At 37.7% G+C, this 27,341-nt stretch overlaps 1 protein-coding gene across 4 annotated transcripts; it reads right to left on the bottom strand.

Moving 5' to 3' along the window:
• Positions 1 to 251: 251 nt before the first annotated feature.
• Positions 252 to 25,585, bottom strand: LOC116724967 (oxysterol-binding protein-related protein 2-like). 4 transcript variants are annotated; one of them, XR_004340299.1, is made up of 15 exons: positions 25,477 to 25,585; positions 14,405 to 14,765; positions 10,470 to 10,612; positions 9,845 to 9,920; positions 8,163 to 8,297; positions 7,807 to 7,904; positions 7,544 to 7,726; positions 7,341 to 7,448; positions 5,882 to 5,971; positions 5,566 to 5,683; positions 5,113 to 5,238; positions 4,802 to 4,925; positions 4,544 to 4,634; positions 2,622 to 3,632; positions 252 to 1,947 (listed from the first exon to the last, which is right to left on the bottom strand). XR_004340299.1 is itself a non-coding variant. In XM_032570774.1 (14 exons), exons 2-14 carry the CDS (start codon positions 14,432 to 14,434, stop codon positions 3,530 to 3,532), a joined length of 1,425 nt encoding a protein of 474 aa, XP_032426665.1. In that variant the 5' UTR covers positions 14,435 to 14,765; positions 25,477 to 25,585; the 3' UTR covers positions 255 to 3,529. The 4 variants fall into 4 exon arrangements, 3 of the variants coding, with proteins under 3 accessions (XP_032426665.1, XP_032426688.1, XP_032426675.1); XM_032570774.1 differs by having other exon boundaries at positions 255 to 3,632; XM_032570797.1 differs by having other exon boundaries at positions 255 to 3,632; positions 10,470 to 10,596.
• Between the last annotated feature and the right edge of the window lie 1,756 nt (positions 25,586 to 27,341).

The raw sequence follows: 27,341 nt of genomic DNA, 5'->3' as shown, positions 1-27,341 counted from the left end.
TGTTAGTTTTTTGCTAATTCTGTCCTGAATAGGTAAACTGCTCCCAGGTGAACTCGAGATGTACTTGAATGCATCATGTCTGACACTTTATACAAATGGCCATATCATCATGACCATTTGCATAAATGATATGGCCATTTGAGTGATTTGTAATTAAGGTAATTACAAATGACTCATACAGACTACAACACTACAGCAATATCATAACTTACACTTCATTTTATGTCAATAAAGTCGGAGTCACAGTCAAAAAGCTGAAATTAGGATTTTATTAGTAGACATTTCCCCCCCATTCATTAACCAACTGAGCTGTCCGCAGCATGGGTAAGACCCTCTCTACATTCCCCCCACCTCAAAATAAAACATCTGGTACAATGTTCTCACCAAAAAAAAAAAACAACAAAAAAACAATTGTTTAAATACTAAAAAAATAAATCAATTGCACGAAATAATGTGCCGTTTTGCTTGTGATTACGTCTGTGCGGCACATGTACACATATACAAACATCGACAGACAAACCGAGCGGTCAAAGCAACATGAGGCGGTCAAATGGAGAGATTAACGGGGCGGCTGGCAGAACCTTAGCGCTCAAACGTCTGACTGTTGCATATGTTGGCCAGCGAATTAAATCATCAGAAGCAAAATTCATATTTAAAAAAAAAAAAAAAAAAACAAGACTGGTGACTCTGTTTACATTCATGTTACTTAAAACATTTGATCTGTGATAAATTTCACCATTTGATGACAGTGTTACCGTAGTTTGCTTGTGTTTTTGTTGTTTTGTTTTTTTTTTCCAAAAATGAATTAGATCTTTAAGTTTAATTACCCAAACATGTCAAAAACAGAAAGTTAATCACCCTCCACCCGGCTAGTCAAGTTGACATGTAACAGCCACAGTCTGAAGGCTTAAGCATCTTTATACCACATTTCTGGCAAAGTTTAGCAACAATTAACTCCTAAAACCAAAAACTCCATAAATAATAGACAAAATAATAATAATAATAAAAAAAGCAAAAGAATTAGACAGAACCAGGCACTCATTGCAGTTTTAAAACAAGCAAAAAAAAAAGTTACGCTGAGGTGAGATCTGACAGCCATAGTGCCGCTGCAGTTTGTCCCCCGCCCCCACATTCACTGAAATATTTGAAATTATACGTTAACATCTACAGATGAGTGTGAGCAGGTCTAATTTAGCTGTAGGCGTGTGTGTGTGTGTGTGAGGACGACAGAGAGGGGCAGGAATGTAGAGCAACTGTACAATAACAGATGAGACGCGCTGTTCGTGTAGCTGTGCAAACGTTGCATAGAGTTGGTGATGAAACATGATTTCAGACAAACACAGATGTGAGGAAACAATAATCAAACAAAACATTACAACACCTATCAGCCAGCAGCTCTCAGGAGCTCAGCAGGGGCTCCATAGTGTTACGTGACAACTTTCCAAATTTGCTGCGCCAGAAATGTGTATATGTATGTCTTTTAACGCTAAACGTGAGCGTATCACTTTGACATAAAAGCTAGATATTAAAACGAGTCATTTCGCTGCTTCAGCATGTTTCATCTCTGCTTGAATGTGCAGGTAGTGGAAAGCGGATTCCAGCGTGAACCTAGGATGTAAAGACCTTTTCTGCTAAACGTTTACCCACCAGAGTTTAGCACATCGCTCAGAGAAGTGTGTGCGACTGTGTGGCCTGTGCAGCTTTAATGGAAATGAAAGACTTTACGCAGCAGCATTTTGTCTCTTGCGTCGGGTGGTAATATTGGAACTCAAAGCAGGAAGTTGCCCCGCTGTTTTAACCCCAGAGCACACTTCTGACCGGTTGTTAAATCCAATCAGTTCTGGAGCTTTTAATCCATCTGTGCTTTCATTCTCTTGGTAGGTGTGTTTGTTCTCAGCTGATCCATTTTTGGATGACGGACCCCAAGGCACCGATGGATATGTACACCTGTAGCAGGACGAAAAAAAAATAACTACAATCAATGCACATTTTTTTTAAGCTAATTTTACATTTTGTTTTGTATCTTTTGTTGCTATTTTAAGCTTGTGTTGTATTAATGGTGGTTACGTTTTCAAGATTCAAAAAACCACCTCGGCCGACTGATTTCATTATTTCCCCCTTTTTCGCAGCAAATTAACTCTTTGTGATGTTTTTTTTTCCTCCATAGAATGACTTAAAAGTATTTCTAAACATTTACACACGCATGCACGAGACCAATGTGTATCCACCGCCTTACACTTGAGATTTTTTTCTGTTTCGGATGTTTCCCCAGCAAGACGCGACTAAACTGTTAAATATGTACATGTAATGTCAAGATCTTCTAAAACAGCTTAGTCATTCAGGAAAGAAAGCACAAGTAGGTTGTTTAAAATAAAAAAAAAAAAAAGCAGATGTTGAAGCTTTTCTTGTTTTTGGATTATTAGTTCATCGAGGTTGCGGTGTAAACACGTTTATAAATCTACGTTAAACATCAACAATAACCTAGAGGCGTAAAAGTAAACAAGTATCTTTAAATGTCATTTTCCAGGCTTTTAGCAACTGAGTTTGAGTGTGTTCATGTTTACATATAGTCTTCTGTTAATGCATAAAAGAAGAAAAAAAAAAACTATTTCAGGGATTACCTTTTGATCCCAATGACTCGCATTTCCCTTTGTTGCGTACAAACCCAGCTCTTGAACATTTATTTTTATTTTATGAATGAGCTGCAAAAGCTATCCTGCCTACATCTTCTGGTTAGTAAAATGACTTCATACAAACACACAACAGAGCCGCAGCTTAAAGCAAGGAGGACCTTCATTTTTGAGCTTGATTTGGAGTTCTGTGACGCGACTTCAGTGTTATCAGGCGCCTCGAGGGGGGAAACACTAGGCGTTTCAGGGATGTGGGATGCAGACATTGATTTGCTGTAACTAACCGAACCAACAGTAGATGCAAACGTTTGTTCCTTTGAGAGCAGAACGTCCTCTATATTAATCTGTGAGTGTTTCGAGTCTTTCAGAGCGAAAATCCGTCTTCAGTCAAAGGAACTTTCACATCCCTGATTTCCTTGTTGACTGGGAGTCCGTTTAAATCCACAAATCCATCGCGAGGTTTGCGACGTCCAAGTTATTGTTTCCACTTATGTACGTTTATCTGTGTATTTATAAGTCACGAGCAGCTGACCGGATGTATGGCAGCTGAAAGGAAAAAATCTGATTGCAAAGATGTTAAACATTCAGAGCAGATGTGTGACTCGGTACGTTCCCAGCTCTCCGCTGCTGAGATTGCCCGGGGAATAAGTGATTATTGTGTTCTTTACAGCATCAAGGCAGAGAAGAGACGTTTGATGGTCACCGATTCTCTTCGAGATGTTGAACGTAATGGCAGGCGTTTGGCTTCTTTCCAAAACCATCACCCTTTAAGGTTGCATTTTTAGCAATTCTCTTTGCATCATGATGGGCCAAAAATGAAAAAATGAAAACGCAGGTTAAAGACGACGATGATGAGGAGGAGGAGCAGGAAGAGGAGAAAGATGAAGGCTAGCAGAGTATCAGTATATATCGGGCAGGTTCTGGTAGTTCCTATTGAAGTAGCCGCCACTGTAGATCCACTCCTGGGAGCCGGTGTACGGGTTGGTGCCCATCTGGAACCACCTAAAAAAACAAACAAAAAAAAAAAAAAACACACACACATTAAGGTTATCTTTGTTATGCATTTTTAACAGCTTTTTAAAAATTATTTTCTGCAGTCATTTGACTTTTTTTAAATAATTCTACATATGATGAATTTCTGCTTCCTATTTGTTGGATCGGTGATATTAAACTGGTGTAACCAAAAGCACCCATTAAGTAAAATAGGTGAAGTTCACATGCAACTCTAGAGCTCATTAACTTCGAGCTGTAAACAAACATGGAACACGACAGCTTAGATGAAAACTCATTTTCCGTTAGATGACTTATTAAATTAAAACAAACACTGGCAGCATTTTTTGAGGCTATTATTACAAATAAATGTTAGAAGTTACTTTAGGATCGTTTACTGTGAGAGTTGGTGTTAGGGTCAACATATCTAGTTTGAACAATTTGATTAGTTGCAGCTAAACAGTTCAGAGACGAAAGTGCATTGGCTCCCTCTAGCGGTTAAATTAGATGTTGCCATTAGCTAGCAGTTCATTTTAGACTCACTTTAGAAATTAGTTTAGAAATGTAGCCGTTTCCAGTGCACAATAATCTTGAATTTCTCCAGCACGTCATTGGTTTAGCCTAACATTTTATAATCAATTAGATTAAAACAGTAAATAAATAAATATAAATAAAACTGATCACACCTGGACTGCTACATATAGGTCTGTGGAAAAAGTGTTTAAAACATTACACATTTGTCCTGGATCATTAAAGAAATATTATTGGGTAAAAACAAACTGTTTTTGAATCTTTTTAGTTAAAAAAAAATCAAAAACAGAAGAGATAGATAAGGGGGCAAACACTTTTCTATAGCAATTTATTTTTTTTTAGGTGGAATACGATTGGCCTGGTTTGACTGCATGTGTGCTGTAGTTTGCTACCTAGTTGTCCACTCCTCCTCGTCCTTGGCTCTCTCCTTCCTGGCAGCTCTCTGTTTTTCTTCCAGTCTCTCCTTCTCTTTGCTCGCCTCGTCTGCGTAAGAGCAAAGAACAACAAAAAGTCTGCACGGCACCGTGGATGGTTTGAAATCAGGAAATCCACAAACACAAAAGAACCTTTTATATTTCTTTAAGCTTAGTAGTTGCCTATTTTAGATGAAATAAATAAATAAATAAGGAAAGAACTTTAAATTAAATTACCTATGTTTCCATTCTCCATGGCTCTGATGTCGGGCCTGAAGCGACAGTCGGTGGGGGCCAAAATGGCTCCCATGCCAGACCCCAGCTCGTTGAGAGCCATCGCAAAGTTTGTGAAGTTGTACATCTGAGGAAAGCAGATGGGTACGACTCCAGTTAGCCAAGCCACAATCATCTACTGTTTGATTAAAATACTTGATTGTTTTTAACTAAATTGGCTAAGATTTTATTCTGTCGTACTGACTAACTTTCAGGAAGTGCACAGTACCTAGACATATTTATTTATGCTGTTATCCGCAGCTTTATAGCGATACCTTAGCAGAGTGTGCTGGTCTGGACTCTATCCTCCACAACAGAGTGCTTCCTGGTACAACAGACACAGTTTCCTGGATTTCAGGCATGTCGTCTGCTTCGTCATTCTCAGCTTTTTGAAGCTCCTCCTGGAAACAACAACAACAACTCACTGCAACCTCTGCTGTACAGAACCGATGCTTTTCAAACATTCAGGGACAAACTGGATCTCTCTGGAGAGATGACTTCTGAGCTACCGGGTTTCTAACCTATTGCACCACGTTACAGGAATGAGCGCGCTAAGAGCAGCACAAGTCTACATAAACCTTCAGGTTTACCTGATTGAGACCACAAAGTGGGCTGAGGGCACCAACAAAAACAAGCTGGACTTAATCAAGAGTTATTACACAGTGATATAATGTGGGCAAAACAAAAACATCAGCTTCACAGCTAGTCAAATTCACAGCTAGTCTCACATTCTTTTTGCTCTTGTCGCCTTTCTTGTCCGACTTCTTGTAGATCTCGTACTCCTGAGGGTCGATGCTCCACATGCACTCAGTCCACTTCCCATAGATTACGCAGAGCTTCTTCTTACTAAGTGTAAAAGAAGGAAAAGTGAATAAAGGTGTGTGATGAAAAGAGAAGAAAAAGGAAGGACAGGTACATCTAAAATACATAAAAGAAGATTTTTTTATTTTTAGTAAAGCTACAAAGAAGGAAAATCAAACAGAATTAAGATCAAATAAGCAGGCAAACTTTTCAGACTATCTTCATGCGAAAGCATTCACTAACTTCTTATCTTGGATGTATCCCTCTACTTTGTGCAGCTCCTTGCCAAACATTCCACATGGCTTAAAATTCAGCACACACTTCTCCCCGGTGCTGCAGAACAAAAAAGAGAAGAGAAGGAAGAACGGTCCTTTTAATTACTGAACTGCAAGGCAATAAACAGGCAGAGAATGTGAAGGGAAGCTCGGCATTTCTACAGGTCAGAAATGATTTCACCTGAAGCCTAAATAAACAACAAAACTTTAAGCCTGCTGTTCAAAACAACAGTTGAGAAGTCTTGCAGCTTCTCCATATGAACGAGTCAAGTGATTTTAGCATGTTTCAACTAAGCAGATAAAAATATTACCTTTTTAAAAATATATATATTTCAAGAATGAAATATACATATTCTTAGAAATCTACATTTCTATCCAAGGGAGCAAACTGTATATCATTATTATAAAACTACATTTTTTTTTCTAGTTATCCAGACCTGCAAAAGAATTAAAGCAAGCGCTACACTTTTTAAGAATCCAGACTCTTTTCCAGCCAATGCAACAGCAAACAGTGTGAGTGTGCTTCCCAGCCTGTGGGGTGAATCAGTGCGAGTGTGTGAACAGGACACACGACCAGGCATAAACAAAGATAACTACAGCCTTGAAGAGCTTCCCTGGACAAATACAGACTGAAGCAGTGGTTGTTTGCCTGAGAGAGCACAGACTCAAATATCTGAGCAAACAAAACCCGAGCTTTAGTTTGTCTCCGTTGGTGGAGTTCAAGTTGTGGATATTTATAGTTTTAAGCCGGGGAATGAATATGAGTCACAGCAGTCCGCTGGTTCTATGAACTGAACCTTTTCCACGCCTTAGCAAGTTTCCTGCACAGTTTTAATTTCATATTTTTCAGATGTAAATGTTTAGGATTTTCTGCAGGTCTTAGAACATTCTGAACATTTAAATAAAAAATGTAAAAACTTAAAAGTAGAAACCACAAATCAGAAAACAGCATAATGCAATGGTTTTTAATTTAAAAAGTAAGGGAAATGGCTAATTCACATTTCTTTTGGTGTGTGGACTAATATGGACTGGCTCTATATGAAAATCTCTAACTCTTGTTCTGGAATATTGAATAAAGGTACTTAACTGTTTGTAAACATCAGGGCCGTTTTGGCGCTCCGTAGTTCAATCCAACTTAGTAGTTACAAAAGATTCAATCAAAATCAAAAGACTGGCAGGTAAAAAGTTAGAATAAAGGTGTACAATGTAATTGTCAATTGATTTTATTCAGCATAATTTTGATTTGTGTCCTCTTGGAAAGCTACTTTTATTTTTTTCAAACTTATTCAATCCAGGAAAATGAAAAAAATAAAAATAAAATAATTCTCAATAATTTGTAGAAACTCTGATGTTGTATCAGCAACATTGTTTTCTTTACTATGATGTAGGTTTGGAAGAAAAATGCAACACACATGTTGCTCACATACCTGTGATTGACTATTTCCACTGTTCCGTACTGCTCTATCCACAGCTTGCCCAGGATGATGTTATGCACGCAGCAGTAAGGATTACTCCATGTGTACACTTCGTTGTGCCTAAAAAGAAGAAGGGAAGAAATAAAAAGTGGAAAATGTGATGAACAAATTATTGTATAGCATTTTTGTTTTATCTGGGACCATAAAAGTCTCACTTTAGAAGTTCTAGTGTGATTGTTCCTCTTGGCTCTGCCTCGACACTCTTGCCCCAGAACTTGAGTTTGGGATAGATGGAGCCGTGGAAGACGAAGTCCCCGGAGAGGCTCTCTGCGTGGAAGGCACTGACCGGAGGATGATGGGAAACCTGCTCTGACACCAGCCGGAAACCCTGATCCTCTCTGCAGAAGAACACGGCAATAAGGTAAACTTAACTGCTGATGAGCTTTAAATATGGTCAGGTGAGCCGCTGTGTGTGTACCTGATGAGTTCAAAGGTCTCTCCCAGCAGTGGGTTGAAGGGTTTTCCAGTTCTGTCCCACTGAGACGCAACTGCTGACACAGCAAAAGCAGCTACTGACTGAAATGAAGAAACGCAGTCAATGATAGGATTCAGGTAAGACGAGTAAGGTGGAGACTTTGCTTTTACATTTCTACTTTAGAAAACACTGTAAAAGATATTTGGTGACGCCGCATCCTAAAACAAATGAGCAGGTTTTCTGGTAAAATGTACATTTAGTTACTAAGACAGAAATGTTCAAAACAAAAGACCAACTACTGACTCAATGTACAGAGTAAAACAAAGTTTATGTAGATGATAAAAGAGGTTTGCTCTGACCTGCATGCGCTCTATGGAGTCGGACAGCGAGCAGGCTTTGTTGATGAGGTAAGTGTGTTCCATGTATTCTGAGATCCTCTGCAGGAAGCTCAGAGGCTCGTTGAAGACGATGGGCATCGTGATCTTAGACAGCTCCTGTAAAACGAGCAAACAGCACATCATTTCACAGCAGTTATCAGGATATAATGTGTGATATCCGAGGTTTTAGAAGCCGTCTTGTCTGACTGTCCTGGTGTAAAAAAAAAAGGTTACTCTGAGTATCTATGTTCCTGTCCACAGTGACAGTAACTTCTTGTGGACATTTATCGCATCGTTTATCATTTATTGTGATAAATTTCTTACTACGATAAGAATTGTGATTTATCGTCGATGTTTTAAACCCCCAAAAATTGTTTGTATAGTCAGGATTGTTAGTTCTACTGTTTGCTCAATGAAAAGTGTCATCATCTTGTCAATAATCCTGCTACTTATACTAGCATCTACACAAGCAGCAGGCGTTTACACACACACCGATCTGCTCTACATGTCTGTTAGTTACATGTATCCATTTGCAGGCTGAGCAGCAGGAGCAGAAAGTGTTTCTGTCACGGCGCTGAGTCTGTGTGCCGAATGTCAAACCCGCTGTGTTTTCTGCCTGTACTTTCTCCCAGAGTCACACGCTCACAGATTTGGTGTTTAAGCAATTGAGGAATAATATAATGTTAACGCTAACAAAACTGGACCGGAGCAGATGTCGAAAGTGGGAGTTTCGACTGTGGATCCCAATTTGAATCAGAGGCGATGAATGCATGTCATTGCAAACGACTTTTGGAAGATAAGTGCACTGAGCTCTGTGCAGTTAAACTCATTAACTTGATATGAAATAGTATCTCTTCTGAGAGGTGTTCCGCTTGTGGCAACATTGCAAAAACTGTAGCAGAAAAAGAATGACATGGTGTCTTTCTATACGTGAGGCACGGTGGTGGCACAATGAGGCCGGAGGTCTGTTTCGCTGCCATTGTGACTGGTGCTGTACACACAAAAGTGGACAGAATAATGAACCTCCGTATTCTTCGATATCAGCACAAATCAAAAGTTAGGTGGTGGAAACTTGGGTGTTCAAACAGGACAAATGTCTAGAACTGGTTTAGGAACAGACAAAGCACGCCAACATTACATTTTAACAATGGTCATACCAAACAAATCAAAGAGGATGGCAGAAAATAGACCGATGCGACTGAACGTTACAATTTCTGATAGGAAGAGGTCGAATATCTGAACAGATTGAAACCAAATGCTTCTATTTGATTAATTGACAATAGAATTAATCTATTAATTCACACAGGTTATTCCACCTGTGTGCATAACATTGACCCAAGGTGAATTAGAGGGCAGAAATTAAATCAAATCTGTGCACCAAGTTCTTGATAAAAATATATAATTACAGAAAATACAAATATTGTATTGTTAGTGATGAGTCCACCTTTAATAAAACAGTACCATGATCCCTCAGTAAGCGATTTAAATTTCAGTGCTTTCATTTTTTTCCCATTTTTTTCAGACAATATAAAATAATATTAATAATAATGCATCCACATAATTTGTTACCTGTGAAGGAGTCTATCTTAATGAATGTAAAACTAAAGCTCACAGTGAGTCAAAGGTGTATTTTACTTCTAGCAGTCCAACAAGCTAAGCCTTACCAGTCCAATACATTTCTTGAGGATACTCCAGATGCTGACAGTGTTTCTGGAAAACATGGGTGCTGGTAAAGATGTCCTGAGGTGAGAAAAAAACAAGGGAAAAGAAACACAGATGCAGGTAAGAGAATGAGGAGATCTTTCAAGTTTATCAGCAGACATGTAGACATTCCTCGGCAGAACCGAGGGAGAAAATTATTAACTCTCAGAGACATGTTTCAGACAAACACGTGAGTTCACATGAACATGACCTGTGACTCTTTCTTGGAGTGGTAGTTTTCCACTACGCTTCACGTCACCAAAACAAATGGAAGTTAATATACAGCATCTGCCAAAAGCTGGTGTGTGACTCAGCCCATAATGCCTGGAGCCAAACTCATCTCTGCTTTTTGTTTTTCCTTATGCATCACCTCAAAAGAAAAGCTGCATGACAAGTTTCTTGTAAAAATACAAAGTGAGTTCAAATTAAATAAAAAAAAAAAAAAAACAAATTAAAGAAAACTGATGATTTCCGTTCTGATTCTGGTTTCAGAAAGAGTGTTGTTGCAGCTCTTGAAGTGAGGATAATCCAGACAGATTAGAACACTGACCAGAGAGGGTGGAATGTGGTGCAGGAATGAAGCTGTACCTGTGTTTCCTGATGCCGTTCTCTTGTGGTACTGATCCATTGTTCTTCTGAATGCTGCCATCGAACCCTCTGGCATCTTTGAAACTGGCCTCAGACAACCCTTCACACGACTCGTCTGAGTCCAGGCCTGTCCAAGGCAAGAATTGACCCAATTTAGACAGCACACAGCGTCACGTATCACACAAAGTCAATACTCTGTGCATCCATTAAAAAAAACAAAAGGTCAAATGTTTGGATTAAAAAAATTACAAATATCTGCTATCTTACTACCAGCTGTGGTCTTTTGTTTTCTTTGTAAAACTGGATCTTTATAGCCATGCACATCAATGTCCAAACTGCTTTGCATCACGAACTGTTGCTCAGATTTGAATAGCAAATTTTATTTATTGAATGATTAAATTCTTCAGAAAACAGCAGTGGCGGTTTCCAGAAGCCAACTTTTCTGTTTCATACTCATAATTTTAAAGCAAAATGAATCATGTGAAGATATTTAAACCATAAAAATCTTAAAGACAAAGCTGCTATGGCGAATTAACAGAATGCTGATGTAATCGCCGGCCTGCTGTATTTCTTAAAATATTCAGCAGGGTGGAGTTCAGAACAAGGTGAGGCCTTCACTTTAAATACACAAAGGAGTTTCAGCTTTTGTATTATATCATAAGGTACAAGGTGTGGATCCTATTATTATCATGTTAGACACACAAAGGTGAATTTTAAAAAAAACAAAAAAATGGATTACTTGTCACAAAAAAATCTAACAGGTGGTGTTTTTTGGGAAAGGAACCAGATCTCCCAATATTAAAATACAACAGCATTCTGTCTCTCGTGTGCTATCCAGTTCATGTTGCTAAAGTGCTAACTTTAACAACATGACAACCCCACTCCTTTAACATCGACTGTGGTAATATTTTGGGTACCCAGTTAAAACTTTAAATGTCAGAGTGACACAAGAACAGCAACGATCTGCAAAAGTTTAAATTTAGCTACTTTTAGTAGTATTTAGCTGTTAAAGGATCCATGAAACACCCAATAAAAAGCTAAAAAATGAAATTGTTTTCTATAGAGGAAGGCCAGGTGTTTACTCAGGCTGTTGAGAAACAGAAATAGATCTCAGCAAATTAATGGAAGCTGAAAGTATTACAGCAAAGTATCTCCATTTTGAAAAGTCCAATTCTAGCCGTTATGGGAAACGTATTAGGAAATAATGGCTATTTTTTTATTTTGAATAGTAACACTACAGGGATGATGTACGGGGTAAGACACACTCATATAAAATACTTTCAAAATAAACTATCAATGATTGCACATCAACAAAATCACCTTGTGATATTACTGTCAAAGTCCAAAGTTCTGCATCAGATCTGAAAATGTGCCAATCTACATTGCAGATATCAATTACAAATGGTTCCCATCAGAGCATTATGTTTAACTTGTACACCGTACTCAATGCATCTCTATCGGAAAGAGAGCTGAAAACTTAACTGCATTGAACATTTATGAACAGGAGGCTTTGGAGTGTGTGTGACTACAACGAGTCACAAATCGGTGCAGCTGATCTACTCATGCAGAAAGAGTGTATGAAGGGAGATTTTCTCCCTCTGAATCGATTGGCTAGGGAACAGGAAACCTCTCGTTCTAAAGAGTTTTGCTGACTTCTGATCACTTCAATTGGAGAAATGTTCCCTGATTTCAAAATTTTGTCTGGAATGGTGCTTGAAATTCCAGTCTTCATTTGGGCAGCAGGGATCGAAGTCAGCCTCCAGATCAACATCCATGAGAAGTCGTCTGATCAAGGCAAAGTCAATAAACCTTATGATAACATAGCCTTTGCAGCAATCCCCTTTGAGACATTTGGTCCATGCAGACCAGGAGGAAGTTGTGAGGCTGTCTCATCAGCCCACAGCAGGTGAATCGTTCAGTTGAATTGCAATCGTTTAATTTGATTGTCTATGTGAAGACAGCCAGCTTGTTCATAGTCAATATATACTGTATATATTGCTAAATATACTGTTGAATATGTCATTATTATCATTATAAAAATTGACAGATAAAAAGGACTAGATTTTTTTCCATACAGTCCATCGAAATGACAGATGACAAAAAAAGTCTAGGACAACCTCTGGTCTCAACTCTGCAGCAAATGAGGCCTTTAAAAGTTTTATGGCAGGATTTCCATCTATGTCTTATCTATATCTCTTTAGAAATGCACTGTGTAATTATCAAATACCTGGTTATTACACTTCTTAGTGTGTTTGGCATGCACCCAATCTTGAATGTTGACTTTGAGGACTGTTATCTGATCTTCTCCGTTTACGCACTTAATTTAAAAAAAAATAAAATCTTTTAAAATTAGCCATACGTTTGGAGTAAGTGTTTAACTTATTTTTTTTTTTCCTTTTTAAAGAAAGTGAAATTCACCTCAATCCTATTGAGTGACATTTGGGTTTGTTGTTGGTAATAGTGATCATGACCACAAGACGACCAACCTCTGAATTATTGAACTCATGTTCAGGCTGAAACAAATTGGATAACAGTGAATAGTATTATCCTTCAATAACAGAGGCAGCTTGAATTACCGCCTCAGGATTGGATGCTCACGGAAATTTTTCCTCTGCAGTTTATATTTCTCCTCTTTTCTTTCTCGAGGGAGAGAACAGTGTACAATATCAGTTACAAGGCAAAAAATAATAATAAAATTTTTTTTTAACCCTCTTGCAGTCTCAAAATTTGCCATGTGCAGATTTATTGGAGACGGCTTGACAACAGAGGACGACCACCAGGCAAATACAGCTCCTCAAATAATGAGGTCTGTTGGACCCTGTGAGCTTTTTAACTTTGTGCACTGTCCGGAGGGGCCACACTGGCCCCACACGCGTGTTTATGAAGTTTTATTTTTGTGTGGGTTCAGGAACTGACATTCTGATGGGACGGGACACCTCTGCTTCACTGCTGACCGACCATGACATCTGCCGCACTCTTGAGCATCACGCCAAGACCCCGGGAGGGTAATGCTTTCTTTTTTTTCTAAAGACTGAGATTCAACCAAAATACAAACTACGCTCATGGATGGAGACGAGTGTCGGGGGCAATTTGTGACAGGAGGACAGCTTTGAACATGAGGATTTACAGGATAGTAAGAGTTTCATTAATGTCTAGTATACAACATTACAAAGTCTGTGAATGGACATGGAGGTGGTGGAGCAGAAAACTAAAGACAAGATCAGATTAGATATGAGCATATCAGAAGGACAGCTCAGGTTGAGGGATTTAGAGACAAAATTAGAGAGGCCAGGCAAGGCTGAGACCCTGAGGAATGTTTAGTCACTTGATAACAGAGCTCTGTCAACAGTAAAGCAGCTAATGGCTGCCAGCATGCCATCAGATGTTAGAGTGATGCAGCTCCAATGGGTTAAAATCTGTGCCGTTGCTAAACTTTTTGAAGTCCCACATTATTTATCCAACCTTTCTCTTTTTCTCTGTTAAGGTGCACATTTAAGCTAATCAAGAGATTAATATCAATCTACCTCCTAAGTTGTTGTCACTCTGGATACATTTTAATGTCAAGTGTGAATGGAATTACTTTATCTGTTCATACCTGAATGTGTCAGGGTGCATCATAATGCAAATCTGAAAAGAGCCTGAGATGGTTTGGACATTGGCAAAGGAAAGACAGTGAACATATTGAAGAAAGAAAGCTGGAGAAGGGACTGCTAGGAAGACGATAGGAGAAAGACCACAGAAGATTCATGGACATAGAGAAAGAGCATATGCAGATGACTGTAGAAACTGAGGAGGATGCTAGAGATAGGGTGAGATGATGGGAAATTGTTCGCTTTAGGAACTTCTAAAAGGGAGCAGCTCAAAGAAAAATAAGTTTTGAAGACGTAAGTAAAAAATCACGTAAAGAGACCAAGAGAGTAAAGAGACCTCCCCACCTGTGACGGCGTCGTAAAACTCGTCTTCATTGCTCATCTTCTACACTCAAAGTTGAGCAGTTTTTTTTTAGAGCAGATTTTAGTTTCTAGCACATATTCCTTTTGGTAGTGACCCAACAGTGCATCTGTAGGGACAGCAGTAGAAGATGTGTCCTCCGGAACGTCACCAGGGCCAAAGGAAAATGCAAGATGTCGAGATGTGGGTCCCAAAATTTGCCACGTGCAGATTTATTGGAGATGGCTTGACAAGAGAGGACAACCACCAGGCAAATACAGCTCCTCAAATAATGAACAGTAGGTTGATGGTTCTGACTTCAGAGCTTAGCTTCTTTGGCTTTGTCCACCAAGGAAAATTATCAACCTGGAAAAAACAAAGAATTGTTAAACTGATGGAATCAGAGAAAGACAGTAAAAGTCTAAATAAAATAAAGGAAACTTTCAAAACTCTAGCACAAAGTTGTGCTGCTTTATGGAAGGTGAACCATGTCCTCAGTCTCAAGTCTTTTATAATCCTTAACAAGTTTTTCCTTTATGACAATCCATCTTCCCTTCAATACCAACCAACTTCCCAGTTCATGCTAAAGAAAAGTGTCCTCACTGTCCTGGTGCTGTCACAACATTGTTTTGCAGAAATGGGGAATTAGAGAAGATTTGAAGCGTTAAGTTTTGTCACCATGTGGTATTTTGCAAGTCCGCAAAAATTTCAAGTTTGTTCACATCTAAGCAGATTGTTTAGAGCTGATTATTTCCTTGTAAACAGATTTTCCCACCTGAGCTCCCCCAGAGTTAAAGTGGGCCAGATCAAATAATAGCCTTTTTAAAATTTTTAACATCAGCAGAAAAAAGTATTGCCAAGGAAAGACTCCTAGACGAAGATAACTCAACCGCACACACTGCACCACATTTTACAACAAAAGAGCTGAATTCCTAGAGACATGACCTTTACTATATGCCTGTTTGTCTCACTGCTGTAATCTACGTGCTTCATCTCACTACAGACAAGCCAAACTGACAGGTAACATTTTCATCACAATGACACAGTCCACAAAGCAAATACAAATGTTTGACTGAAAAGTCAATTCATTCGCAGCAGGCGAAATACATATACAGTAGGTAGCTTGTCTGAAATTTAATAGTAGTAGTGTTTAGGTTTAAGGCTAAATCAGCAACAATGACTGCATCATTGCAATAAGGTTTTATAGGTCATAGGTCAAAGACTGTATGAACATCTAAAATAAATATTCAGTGCAAAGAAGCAACTTTGTGTGGCCGACACGTGGGAAACATGTTGCTGATATAACTGAACCATTGAAGAGCTTCTTCTTACCAGCTCAATAAGAAACTTGGTTGAAAGGGCAAGGACAAAGAATTGTGTTATACAAGCCACAATTGTGTTTCTAATTTTGAACAAGTAAAAATTTGAAGAACAGAAAAAAACTATATTTTTCTGAAATGTCTTTAAAGTAGAGCACTGTCTGATATATTAGCTAAAGTAATCTAGAGATGCTAAAAGCACAGAGGGTCATCTGCAATTCATTTTAAAAGTTTACCCAAATGAAGGTACTATCATAATTCAGAATTCCTTTTAATGTCATTGTGCATGAATAAAGCACAACAAAATTTAAAAGTAATACAAGTAATTAATTAAACATGGACTAAAAATCTTAATATACCTGAAACAATTCATTTCATGAAGTCCATCAATTCTGAAGGTAAAACATTGAATCAGGAACCAGTTTGTTCCTGATTCCTTTACATTCACTCTCCATTTGTTCCACTAAGTACAGGGATTGTACCTTTCTCAGAAACCAGCAACGCCTTCAGCACACTACTGAACTTTGGCCTCGGCGTCCATGATCGATAAGGTGGACAGAATGGATCCCAGTGTCCCATTCAAATATTCTAATAGCTTACCATTGAGTCATTAGCAGACTTATTAGCAGCTGAGATGTAGCGAAGACGATTAAGTGTGATAAACTGGCAGAGTCATTAAAATGACTCAGTAGCTTAGATTCTATTTAAAGAAGACTGGATGAGAAAGAAAACTTGTTAAAACTAAAGAGGGCTTACAGAATCTCTTTTTACAGAATAAGCCACTGGACACATCACAGAGTATTAATTAAAAAGTTTGTGCTGTGCAGAAAGGCAAACGCTTTATTACCAGAAATCTGCAATGAAAGGATGTGGAAACTATTTCTAGACATTCTGAGAGTAAAAGTTGAGAATCAACTAAGATATTAGGAGATGAAACTGCGAAAAAAGGCAAGTTTGTCCACCTCAGACTGACTCAAAGATGGGCAGAAGACACACTTTATTTCTGAAAAACAAAGGCGTAAATATTCCTAAGTTTACAGCTTCAAAATCTTACGGTTTTGCCCTTTACCGATTTAATCAGTGATCAACAGATCAAACACTGAAAAAAATATTTTTTTCCCTTCATTTGTTAAATATCTCAAAATTAAAACTGCCTCCATTTCTACTCTATAAAAGCATAAGTCAGTAGCATGTGTGTTTTATACACTTTGAATTGAATAAAAATAACTTCTGTTTTCAAAACAACCTGAATTATTTCTTGGTATTACCTGATTTTACTTAGAAAATAAAGCTGGGTCGATTAAAATTGCCAGGTCAAACCTAAAAAAAAAAAAGCAACCAGAAATGGGCCAGAAAACAGCAAAAGTAGGAAGTAAGTTTATTTATAAAGCACTTTTCACAGACAAAATCACAAAGCACTGTACAGTAACACAGGCAACATGTTGCCAGCCTTGATGAACTGGTTGATCTTTAGTTTTAAAGCAATAACAGAAAATAGTTCTCACACTGAAATTGCATCAAGACCACAAAACTAAACATTTCAACAAATAGTGTCCGACTCTTTCTTCTAGTAAGACTAATAATGCAGTGAATAGTTAATCATACATATTTTCTTCAGTATTTCCTGGACTGCTGTCTTTTGAAGGCTTTACTAGAAACAATTCAACATGTCTAGTCTGTAAAAAAGTCATTTAAATTTAAGGTCACTAGATTAGTAGCTATGAATAACAAAATCTATGTTTGTGACTTTTTGTAGGGACGTATCATCTCATTAATTTACCCCAGGCTCACATGTTGCTACTCCCTTTTCACATTCCATTACAAGCTCATTTCCAAAGGTTGAGTTATATAAGACGGCAAGAAAACTATTTAAATTATGAGAAAACTATTTTTACAAGAGAGAAAGTGAGAATTAAAATCAATTATTTACACATTACCCTCAGTTAAAAATATATGCAAGCACAGTTAAGGTGGCACAGCTTCCACTAAGACTGCAATAGATTTATTTATTCAGCAAGGAACTACAGTTGTCAGTTTCTGAGAATAAATCTGAGATAAATGATTAATCTTGCAGTTAAATGATTAATAAATGCAGTTGTTATTATGAAACTTAATCACGTCGGAACAATGCTTTTTTGTGATTGTAGATGAAGATCAAGCTAAATCCTTGCGATTGTAAGCAATGTCAAGTCAACATCTTATCACATTTTATTAGAACAAGGTAGCCCTGTTTTGTTCCACGTTGCAGCAAATAGGTCTTCCATAACTGTGCTGATGAGTTTACTAGGTTCACACACCCACACCCACTGACAGATAGGATGTGGAGACAAGCTATCTGATTGGCCGGAGCAGACCCTCAGATCATATCGGTCACTCTCTCTCAGATGTCTGTGAGTCGTTACGTAACTGTGACAGACATGGCACCATGCGCAAATCACAATTACGCTTCCATTCTTGGACAAAAGCTTATCAAATGACCAAAATACTCCACGCTGAAAAAGTGCAAACCGAGAGACACGCATTTCTAGCTTAAAATGTCTAGGCTTAAAATTTGAAAGAACTTTTTTTTTTTACAAAAATTATTCTGTAAGAAACATAACTATTTATGCAGAGTCTATTGGCACACAATTAAAAGTAGCATGCTTGCTCCAGATATATTATTTTATCTTCTGATTATCTAAATACAAAAGAATCTATTCAGGATAAAATATGATTTGGTATCACCAAATGGGAATGTTTTTGTTTTTATGTTGTTGTTGGGTTTTTTTTAAGAAAAAGATAGTTGCAATCTGCTCCAAATTACAAATGCGGTTCCAGTCAGATAATTTAGATTTTTATGAATGCATGAAGCACTCATAAGCTGAAATATGGAAGACTCACTAAATTTAGTAGTGCTGTCTACTGAAACTACCTCCAAAGTTTTCCTTGTAATGCAGAGAAGTGTACAAGTCCTCTTCCGGCCAGCTGACAACTCTCTTGTGCTTTCTTTGCAACTTAAAATAAACAAAATGACTAAAATATGACTATACATTAAGCAGTTTATCAATGTATACCAAAATCTTGGTATACCTTCATACCTCATGGCCACTTGAACACAATATAACACAGAATTAGTATTTACAATATAAGCATCTACTTACTGACCTCCTGATCGCTTCCTAGGCCAACTGACTGAAGGGAGAGTCCAAGTGATGCCTTTACAGTTCAACACAAAGCCTGGCACTGAACACACCTCTGGATGTCTGGCTACACACACCAACATCAGTACTTGACACACCTCTGTATGCTGTGAGACACGTACGGCGGGCGGTATTCACAGACACACACTCAAATAAAAATGAAGGCATACAATAAGATGAGCACTCAAACTAAATAGCAGGCAAACAAACCAAATATGGATTTACATCAAATGTTTTGTCACATCGTGCTGAGTAACCACGTTGTGTAGCTTCTGAGTGAACCATCCAGCTGGACAGCAGTTTTCTGCCCCATGTTGTCACTCAATGGCCATGACAGCCCAGTAAGGATGGGTGTGTAGAGCTTACATCACACGAGCCTCGAGAATGCAACAGCTATTGTACAATGTTTACATCAGACTGCAACAAAGCTGGGTGTCATGTGAGTAGTCAAGGACTGGTTACCAGCACCAAGGCAGACATGGTCTGAAAAAGTTCAAACTGCAAAGTCTACAGTTTAAAGTTGCTGCAGAGGTCAAAGGGTTCTCTAGCTGTGTGGAGAAAACCCCAAACACATCCAGATTTGACACTACAAATCACAAAGATGGTACAAGCTGTGTTTCCATTACAAATGTGTGCAAAACTTTTTTTGATATTCTAACGTAAATAAAATTCTTCGCATGATAAGTCACTAAAAATCATGGATACACTTCGGTGAAATATATTCATATTTTGACCACAGCACTAGCGCTCGTCATCAGCCATCAGAGGAGACGTTGGTGTCTTTATTCAGGTGTTGGAGTGACAAACTTTGCAATACACCAATACTGAAAAACTGAAAAACCACCTCATCCTAGTACAAAACATTTTTAGCAAAAATGTTGTTTTTTTGTTTTTTTTTCCATTAAACGAATTTATTTTCGTAATTCCAATTTGCACAATTTTATGGTCAATGGAAACGCAGCTACAGGAAGGTGGGTGAAAGCTGATCCAGTCACTGGAGAATCACAAGGGAAAACAAGTGTTTCATAAAGGAGAATAACTTATTGTGGGGAGGTTTTGAAGAACCTGGTGTCAAATCCCTCACTGCTAAAGGGTTTGGCTTTAAAAGCTATCAATAGGGTTGGGGCGGAAAGAAAACGGTTTGACAGTGAAATCTGTGAAAAGGGATTGTCAGTGCAGCCTGAGAAGCAGGAGATGCACACAGTTCTGAAAAGAGTCTAAACAGAAAAGCCGTTTGACTGACTGTGGGGCTGACGGTGCATTAATTTGGGCAGAAATTGTAAAAAGAAAAAAAAAACTCAGCTACTGAATTGGGAGGAGAGTTGCTATGGAAATAGAGGAGTTCCTTGTTCAAATATTTCGTCACTGAGGAAGTAGTTCAACATCAGGTTTTTGAATTACTGAAATAAGAGAAGTGTTTATAAATCAAGAATTTAATTCCCTGTTTGCTTCCCATTGTTTCTAAAATATAGCCATAAACTGAATGTTAGTCTTGATGGACTGAACTGATGAAGTAAAGTCATATTAAAGCAGCATTTCAAGTGTTAAATTGTTATTTATCCAAACTAGAAAGCATTAGTACAAGGAAGCACTCTGCAGCTGGTCAACTACATAACAGAACAAACAAGAACTTTGTTTTTTGTTTTCCTACCTAAGAGTTTAAAAGCATGCCAACTTTGTTACAAATCATGACACATCCGCTCAACGTGTACTTACAGTGAACATCAAGTACTTTTCCACACTATCAAACCATGTGTTCAGAACACTGTCAGTTGCAATAAGACACTTAAGGAAGATGAATTTATCACAAGACTGAATGAGTTTAAACGTCAAATGGCTTCTTAATAGAACGACCGCAAGTATAAAATCAAATTCATCCGACCTCAATCACAAGACTAACCCGGTCAAGAACATTCACTTGACAGCAGCTGCAAGGAAGCAGTCGCAGAGTTTAGTCTACATTTGCTCTGAACACGAGCACAAACAAGTACTGATTAGTTTTTAAATGCCAAAAAAATGCTTTTATTCTAAAATAGCATTAAAATCCATTTATAAACACAATACTGGATTTAGAAGTCCCTGTCAGTTTGGGTTTAATCAAGTTCAGTGTCATTTTTGTAATGCGATTATCTTTACAAAACATAAAGCAAGAAATTAGATTATAAATATGAATTTGTTGCTGCTGTGTCAAATGTTCTTACAAAATAATTTTTTTTTTCCTTTTTACATATATATATATATAAATAGAAATTTGTGTAATAAATACAACCTTTTGAAGATGAAAGTTATCTAAAAAATTTGGGAGTCTGAAAAGAAAAAGATGTACAGCTTACCAAATGTAGATCAGATTGAGAGAAGTGGCTAAAGAGAACGTTATGTCCTAAAATGTAATTTGTGATTATTTCCACCCACCTTCCTCATCTCTGTTCTGTTTGATAGAGTCATGGGACCAAAAAAGATCAAATGTTTAGTATGGCTACATATTCAAATTGCAAACAAAATGAAAGCCAACCTTCCCACAGGCATTTCTTCAAGGGGAGCTTCATAGTGCGTTTCACTGGGGCTGAGAAATGGTTACACTGCATCATACTTGAAAGGCTGGAAAAACATCAATGTTCCGAAAAAACACTTCTGCCAAAGTTGAATGACTAATAGCACAGGAAGTTGGTTGCGAACGAAGAATATGCCTTTTTTTTTTTTTTACATATTAGCTAGCACAGTGTTCTCCCAAAGCACGATAAATTGCTTTTTAACCCTTTCCAGAATAAAATATGCACACGTTTTTCAATTTCTTTAAATCATGTGTTGTACTCAGAGAAGTTTTGTTTGGGTGATTTCTTGATTCTGCGGGTCTGGTAGTAATCAGGCCTGAGAGTTGTAAGTAAAATCAAAACAACAACAAAAAAATATATAATTTAACAAGGTTGTTGAGATTCCATTTTCACAAAGAGCAAGATTGATTAGGATTGCCATTTCCCCTTAAGAAATGAAATGATCTATTGAAATCTTAATTTTGTCGTTCCTCAGGTAACATTTGCCATATGTTACAATTCACTTCAATTCAATAACAAGGCAAAAACATATGGAACCTGTTAGTGGGGAAAGCACTGTATGCACGTGCTGATAACAGTAAAATTTATGGGTTGTTCATTAATACCTAGGTATTCATTACACACTAATTCAGTATGTGTTGGGATTTAGAACATGCCTAATTAATCCTCTGTTGTTCTACAAACATAAGTATTAACTTTTTATGATCCTCTACTAGACTTTTCGGTGCAGGTTGCTGAACGTCTTTCTCTCACAAATACTCGCATACAAAACTTGGCAATCGTCGTAGCATGACTCAGCACATTCCAGCGATACCTGTTACGAGTGGAAACCGTTCAAGGATGAGTATTACTTTCAAAATTACAAGACACTTAAACTGGCTCAGTGCCTTGAGATTTAAACGTGTCCACTCTCTATACCAAACATGTCAATAGTTTTGAGACTAAAAGACAGAAATCCTTCAGGTCATCACGGTTTGAAATCATGCTGAATGGAACTGTGTTGGAGAAGAAAATCATTTTTTCCCTTCCCTGAGTTGTAAATGCTGGGAATTGAGTTTTTTCCAGTCAACGTCTGTGTGCAAAACTTTACTGCCTTTACTGTGTTTTCATTGGTGTGTAGCTTTGATCACAAATATTCCACGAGGTTATACTAGTTTGACTAACTGTATGTTTACTGTTGCTTTAAAAAAAAAAAAAAAAACAGTAAACAAAAGACAGGAAGCATGAAAGGACAATCAGAACAAAGCCAGTCTCCACTATCACTTATCTGACCAAAAACACATGGTGACCCACTAACCCAAAAAGATTGTTCATACAGGAGAACAATCTGCATTACCAAACAAAACTTTGCAAATACATTTTCTTTTAATTACTAGATTCAAGATTCAAATGACTTCAAAGTAACTATGACCTTTTCTGTGACGATATTACAGTTTAATATACCACAATGATGAGGGTGGATTTAAACTGGTGAGCAGAATAATGGGATAAAAATGTTGTAAAAAGCACATTTCAAAAGCTGCTAAAATTATTTGTCATACTATTACATTAAAGGAAGTAATCCACCATTGCCCTTCCCCCACCTGTTGCTGCAAAATGCCAGATGACTGGCCAAATATAGCCTAGTCATAATCAATATCACCACCACCACAAGTTCGAGCAATAGCATTACAGTTACATGTTTTATTGATATCATGCAAACCTACTTTGCAATACTGGGATTATTTCATGAAAAAGCACAACAGTAAGAGGTTTTCTTCTGCACAACAAACACTACACAATTTTATCAGAGTTCTTTCTATGTTTTCGCTTAATTCTCCTTACTTATGAAGAATGTGCCATTGTTATAATCACCATAACAAGCAGCATTGTCAATAAGTGATACTTTTGTGGCAGAAATCAAAGCAATTAGATCATGGCTTAGCTTTCATTTTTGTGTAAATACCTTGTTACAAAGAAGAAAGGTTTTTTTTTCCCTCAATGTTACCACACTATGAAGTAATTATAACAGTTTAATCTAAAGTAGGGTAACAGCTCCACACATCATGTGCGAGTGTTTTAGAGTATCCAAAACGCATCTGTACTGAGGGGGAAATAAATGACATTTGTACTGGTGGACTTATTGAAAAATTTAACACAAGGCTGTCAACTCCTTGCAAAGAGTAACCAGATCAATATTTAAGTACCCATTATGGCAATATTGGCTAGCATTGACAGCATGTTTACATAATGATACAGGGTTGGTCTCATATTTAGTCCTGGCTGACCAGCAAGCTTCCCCTTTGACAGCGAGCCATTAAAGGCAGAGTAAGTTAACATAGTGGCTTTGTAAGAGAGGCTCCTGATTGGCTCTCTTTATCAGCCATAAATTAAACATACAGTAATATCTCTTTGTTGCTGGGAGGGTTGCCTAGTAGAAGCAGCATTACCTCAAGCTCACCTTTATTCTCAAGTGGCACAGCACAGAGATACTATTTAAAAAAAAAAAAAAAAAGCAAGTCGCTTATAAACATCTTCATATGAAGTCCTTGTGGAGAAAAAGCTAAAGGTTACCACAATTTTTTATGGCAACAAAAGGCTGCAGCTAATTCAGATTCAAATCCAACAACTTAATGACACAGTAATTCATGTGACTACTACGTCTATGTGTCCTGGTCCATGCTAACGCTGCAACGCTCCACACTGCCCTGTTGAAACAAGACTTTAAGTACACGTATTACAACATTGTCTTCCTCTTCCTTTTAAATGTAACCACAGATCACAAAATACACATTTCACAACTAAATTATTCTTCAGCATGTGCTAAGAAATGACAAAGTCCCTGGCATTGCTGTTGTTACGAGAACGTTGGTACTAAAGACTCAAATTTCCCTTTCAGATGGAGACTGTCCCCATATGGGGTAATTAAGGCACCTTAGGGAGGAAGACGCAAAACAAAATGATTGCCACTGTAAATCCCCAGAGAGTGGCCCAATGTTGAAATATAATGTCAAATAAAAGGCTTCTTCTTTCCAACATAAACATCTAAGAATTTGCGAGAAACAGTCTCGTTCATTCCAGAGACCAACATATTTCTGGTAGTACTACATAATCCTACTTCTATCTGTGTACACTCATACAATTGCACTTTAAAAAAAAAGGAAAAAAATACTTTTACTAAGATATTAGTTCTTTACATGTAAGGAGTAGGAGTGTGATGAAATGAGTAGGAGCATGAATCTATATTCAGTTGGTGTTTTAGTACTTCTATGCAAAATGCAACACACAATGATACAGCAGTGTTTGCCACTGAGAATTTGTCTCTTGGTGAGGGAGGGCAGATAAAGAGACTGCTGTATCACGGCAAAGTGTTGGTGTCAAAGACCTGCAGATGCAGACGGTGACCGAGGCGGCGAGAAGCCAAACAGGCAGGGGAACATTCCCACCATTTACTAAGATGTTAAACACGAAAAGACACATTATAAGTTTCCCTACATCACGTTTTGGGAGGAAGATTCAACCACACAAGCACTCTGTGTGGAAGTCACGCTTAGAAATACGAAATACACCCTAATTTTTGCTGCTTAGCAATATATTTACAAGAGTATATGTCAAGAGAGACACCCGTTGTGGGGACCTTTCCCAAATATGTCACCCTAAGCCTATTTCTTGCTAATATTACCAGCACAAACAAAGTGAAAATTGATCTAGCTAGCCAATCTAAAGCGTGTATAAAATCCCAGCCTTGAATTTTAAACAAAAACGAGGATATGAAAAAAGCACAACACTCGTTGGTTTTCCCTAAAAGCAGACATCCAGCTGGTATTCCAAGTCCTGACTGACGGAGGTCTGAAAGCTTTTTTGTTGTTGTTGTTTGTTTTTTGACAGCTAGCGTTGCTGGAGTTAGCCGGCGGGCTATGTTGAAAAAAATAGAGCTAGGTAGCACAGTTAGCAATATTCTTTCAAGATAACAGACAAAGCAAGAGTTCATGGTCTGAAAACAAATAGATAGTCCACAATCAGGACGTTAAAATGCCTGTCTTCTTACCTCCGCAGTGGCTCCTCTCTGAATGTTTTTGGCAAGCCCAGAAAGATGGGCAGGAATTGTGTGTAGCCTTGTCTGTACACTGAAGCGGAAGCCGCTGGCAGAGTGGGCGTGGCCGGACGATGGGCAGACGTGGTCGGCAGCCAATCAGGTGAAAGATAGAGAGAATCACCAAAACAATGATAGATAGATAGATAGATAGATAGATAGATAGATAGATAGATAGATAGATAGATAGATAGATAGATAGATAGATAGATAGATAGATAGATAGATAGATAGATAGATAGATAGATAGATAGATAGATAGATAGATAGATTTTCTTTACATTTTGTCATGTTACAACCACATATTCACTTGGATTACTTGGATTTTTATTTTATCTACCAACACAAACATGGGCATAAATGTAATTTTACAAAACATAATAGAAATATTAATTATGGTGATCCATTTGATCAAATGCACCTAAAGAGGTGAAAGGGACTCGAGTTGTGCTATATTAATGGTATGCCTCAACAGCGGAACAAAAACTATTCTTCATGTTTTTATAAATAAAAAGTAAGAAGTAAATTTGTGTTCTGCCAGTTCCTTGTAGTCCTTGTAATTGGTAAATAGAATCAATCTTTAAATGCAATATAAATGCTATATTCTGTTGCCACAACTCTTAGCCATGCACTCCACCAATGTGCCCTTTTCCCATCAACAGTCCCATTTAAGTTAGTCACAAACCATTTAAGGACAAAGCAAACATGTCAGATGAGGAGAAAACTGCACTTGTCGGCCTACATTCAGACTGTCTAGTAGGAAAGTAACACAACACTCAGAATGCATTATGTCATTACACTTTTCTTCAGCTGGGACAGAGAAGCTGGACAGAGTCGATGGGAAGATGAATTGAGCGAATTAAGCGACAATACTGGAGAAACACCTTTGACCGCAAGGTTTTTTTTTCATTATTATTATTGTTGTAAAATTTATTATTATATTCTATCATTGCAAACTCCTTGAATCTATATTCAGTCTTACTTTGGCCCTCTCTTGTAGTCAGACAGGGGGTTAATTTCAGGACCTGTGTGAGGTCTCATCTAAGCCATATTATTTCTTTAATAAATAATGTAGCTTACTAGTCACTGATATGTCTGATATAGCTGACTGCATCCTCATAGATGAAGACATGCATGAGGTCCTTTCAAACACTAAGGTCAGTCTTAGGTCATTCTAAGCTAAAAATGGTAAGTCATCTATTCTCATTTTTATTTATGTGACAATATAACATAAAAAAGTGACAAAATAGCTAAGTGTGCTGTGAAAAATGGCACAAGATAAATAGTTTTTGAACTACATTTTTCATTTAAACTAAGCATAAGTAAGAAAGGCCTTATTCCAGTTTAATTTAGTAGTTGTGATAACCAGCAGAGGACAGAAAGGCAGTGTCCTGTTTGTCTCTGCAGTTACATAACAATAATCGTGTGATGAGGAGAACAGAGAATGTGATCAGAGAGGGCAGGAGAGGAGGAGGGGAGCAGGCAGAGAACATTGGAGGAAAAAAATAGTTTCTATTCATCCTCTCAGTGGGACACAGAGTCCTGCTTCTACTCAATCGCTCACACAAAGACACAGTCATTCTTAGCACATACAGAGGCCCTGGGCATCATAAAGAAATTCTAATAAAACAATGCAGTGCTGTGGATTTGTAAGATTTTTCTGATGTACCACTAAATAAAGGGTCATCATGATCTGTACACAATTAATTGCAATTAAAATCATTCTACAAAGAATGCAAAGCATCCTGATCAACTTGTAAGGTATCGCAATAATCCAAAGGACTTCCAACTTTTTTTAAACTGGCGAATCAAACTCTTCA

The sequence above is a fragment of the Xiphophorus hellerii genome, chromosome 1, assembly GCF_003331165.1.
Source record: "Xiphophorus hellerii strain 12219 chromosome 1, Xiphophorus_hellerii-4.1, whole genome shotgun sequence".
Lineage (NCBI taxonomy): Eukaryota > Metazoa > Chordata > Actinopteri > Cyprinodontiformes > Poeciliidae > Xiphophorus > Xiphophorus hellerii.
Note: the sequence above shows the minus strand (reverse complement) of the source record. Positions and strands in the feature narration are given on the sequence as shown.